Source organism: Eurypyga helias, unplaced genomic scaffold (genome assembly GCF_000690775.1).
Source record: "Eurypyga helias isolate BGI_N326 unplaced genomic scaffold, ASM69077v1 scaffold17420, whole genome shotgun sequence".
In the NCBI taxonomy this organism is placed as follows: Eukaryota; Metazoa; Chordata; class Aves; order Eurypygiformes; family Eurypygidae; genus Eurypyga; species Eurypyga helias.
In genome coordinates this window covers 1-1,645 of record NW_010225213.1, presented here as the reverse complement: position 1 = coordinate 1,645, position 1,645 = coordinate 1, and the positions used below count along the sequence as shown (strand labels likewise).

At 57.5% G+C, this 1,645-nt stretch overlaps 1 protein-coding gene across 1 annotated transcript; it reads right to left on the bottom strand.

Moving 5' to 3' along the window:
- Positions 1–353: 353 nt before the first annotated feature.
- On the bottom strand, positions 354–1,429 carry LOC104507394 (alpha-(1,3)-fucosyltransferase 6-like). Its single transcript, XM_010148655.1, is given in 2 exon segments — positions 354–1,048; positions 1,051–1,429. Coding segments are annotated over 2 exon segments (1,074 nt in total).
- Positions 1,430–1,645: the final 216 nt, after the last annotated feature.

Genomic DNA, 1,645 nt, shown 5'->3' with positions numbered 1-1,645 from the left:
CGAAACACAGGTATTGCTATTTCATCTTCCCCTTGGCCACTTGCTTTGGCTCTCCAGCCTGTGGAGCTGATCCAGAATCGTTCACAGAGGCTGAAGGTGAACTTCTCCAAAGACCAAGCAGCCAGCGTAACAAATTGTTCAGGTAACTGATAGCTCAGTAAAAAAACAATGCACTGCTCTGACAGCCTGTTCTCCAGTGAGGCAAAGACATACAAACACCTAATTGCTTCCTTGTTCGCTTCAAAGCTCCTCTTGTCCCTCCATTTCCATCAAGTTCAATCATCCCGTGCAACTGCAACCTCCCAGCAAGGACAAAAGGATTTCAGCGCAGCAGAGAGCTGAGCGAACAGCAATTACACGAACCACTCGGACAGATGGGGCACAACGCGGTACCTGGCCTCCGTCGTCTGCAAGAAGTGACAAGCTCTGCAGACATGCAGGGCCCAGCTGGCCCCCGCCACGGGTTTCAACCACTTGCGCCACTGGAAGTAGCGCTGGTAGCTCTCCGCATCCTCGCTCAGCTCCCACAGGTACCGCGCCAGGTCCCCAGCGCTGGCGAAGTCATCGACGTGGATGAAGGAGTCGGGGGGCAAGAAGCGCTCGTAGTTTTCTCGAGGAGGTCCCAGCACAACAGGGACGGTGCCAGAGGACAAGGCATTTCTCCAGAGCTTCTCGGTGATGTAGTCTTCATGCCGTGAGTTCTCGAAAGCCAGGTAGAAGTTGTACTGGGACACAGTGGGAAGGAGCTTGTCCCAGGGCAGGGGCAAGTGATGCTGCCCATAGACATCCACAGCGATGTGTTTCCTCAGCTCCTGGTAGTACTTGACTCGGTGGGAGCCTGCTCTCCAGTTGCTGACTACCCAGGCCACCAGCTTGCTCTTGGGTGGGATGCTGAGGGGCTGGGGCCGGCCAAGGAGCTGCAGCTCCCCGTAAGGGGTGAAGATGTCCGAGTCTCTCCGGTAAGACATGGTCAAGTTGAAGAGGTTGTCCATGGCGCCTAAGTTTGGAGAGTGACTTGGGGACTCCAGGTTGAACCAGATCCAGCGCTGGGGAGCTGGGCCAGCCCCTCCGTGTCCCTGCACACATCCCTGTGGTGCATAATGACGGCGTCAGCCTTTTGGGACCAGCTGCGGTTGATGGTGAAGTGGCAGTCCGGGGTGCCGTAGAGCTCCGAGCAGTTGATGAAGTTAAAGTGGTGCCCAAAGGGCCACTTCCACAGCAGGATGGTCAGCCGGGGCTGACCCCTTGGCAGGGTGCTGGCATTTCCAGCACGGGCTGTTTGTGCAGAGGGACTGGAATCGTGATGCTCTGGCTCAGAGGTCCTGAACTGACGAAGAGAAACAAGGAGGCAGAAGCTGAATATGAGGCTGAAGAGCAGGAAGGTGAGGAGTTTCTTGCAGGAGACCTTCTTCCCCTCCACGAGCTCCATGGGTGGCTCTGCAACACCACAGACAGGACAAGGAGCGGTGGCTGCACTCTGACCCCGGCAGGGAGGGGGTTCCGGGCACACAGTTTTGGCAGGGGGGACGTGCAGGGGCTCGGGGGACGGTGTGAGGACCGCAGTGACATACATTCACCTTTGCAGAAGGAAAGGTCAGCTCTAGAGGGCCACACGCCGGGCGCTCACGCTCCCCCGCACCCACAG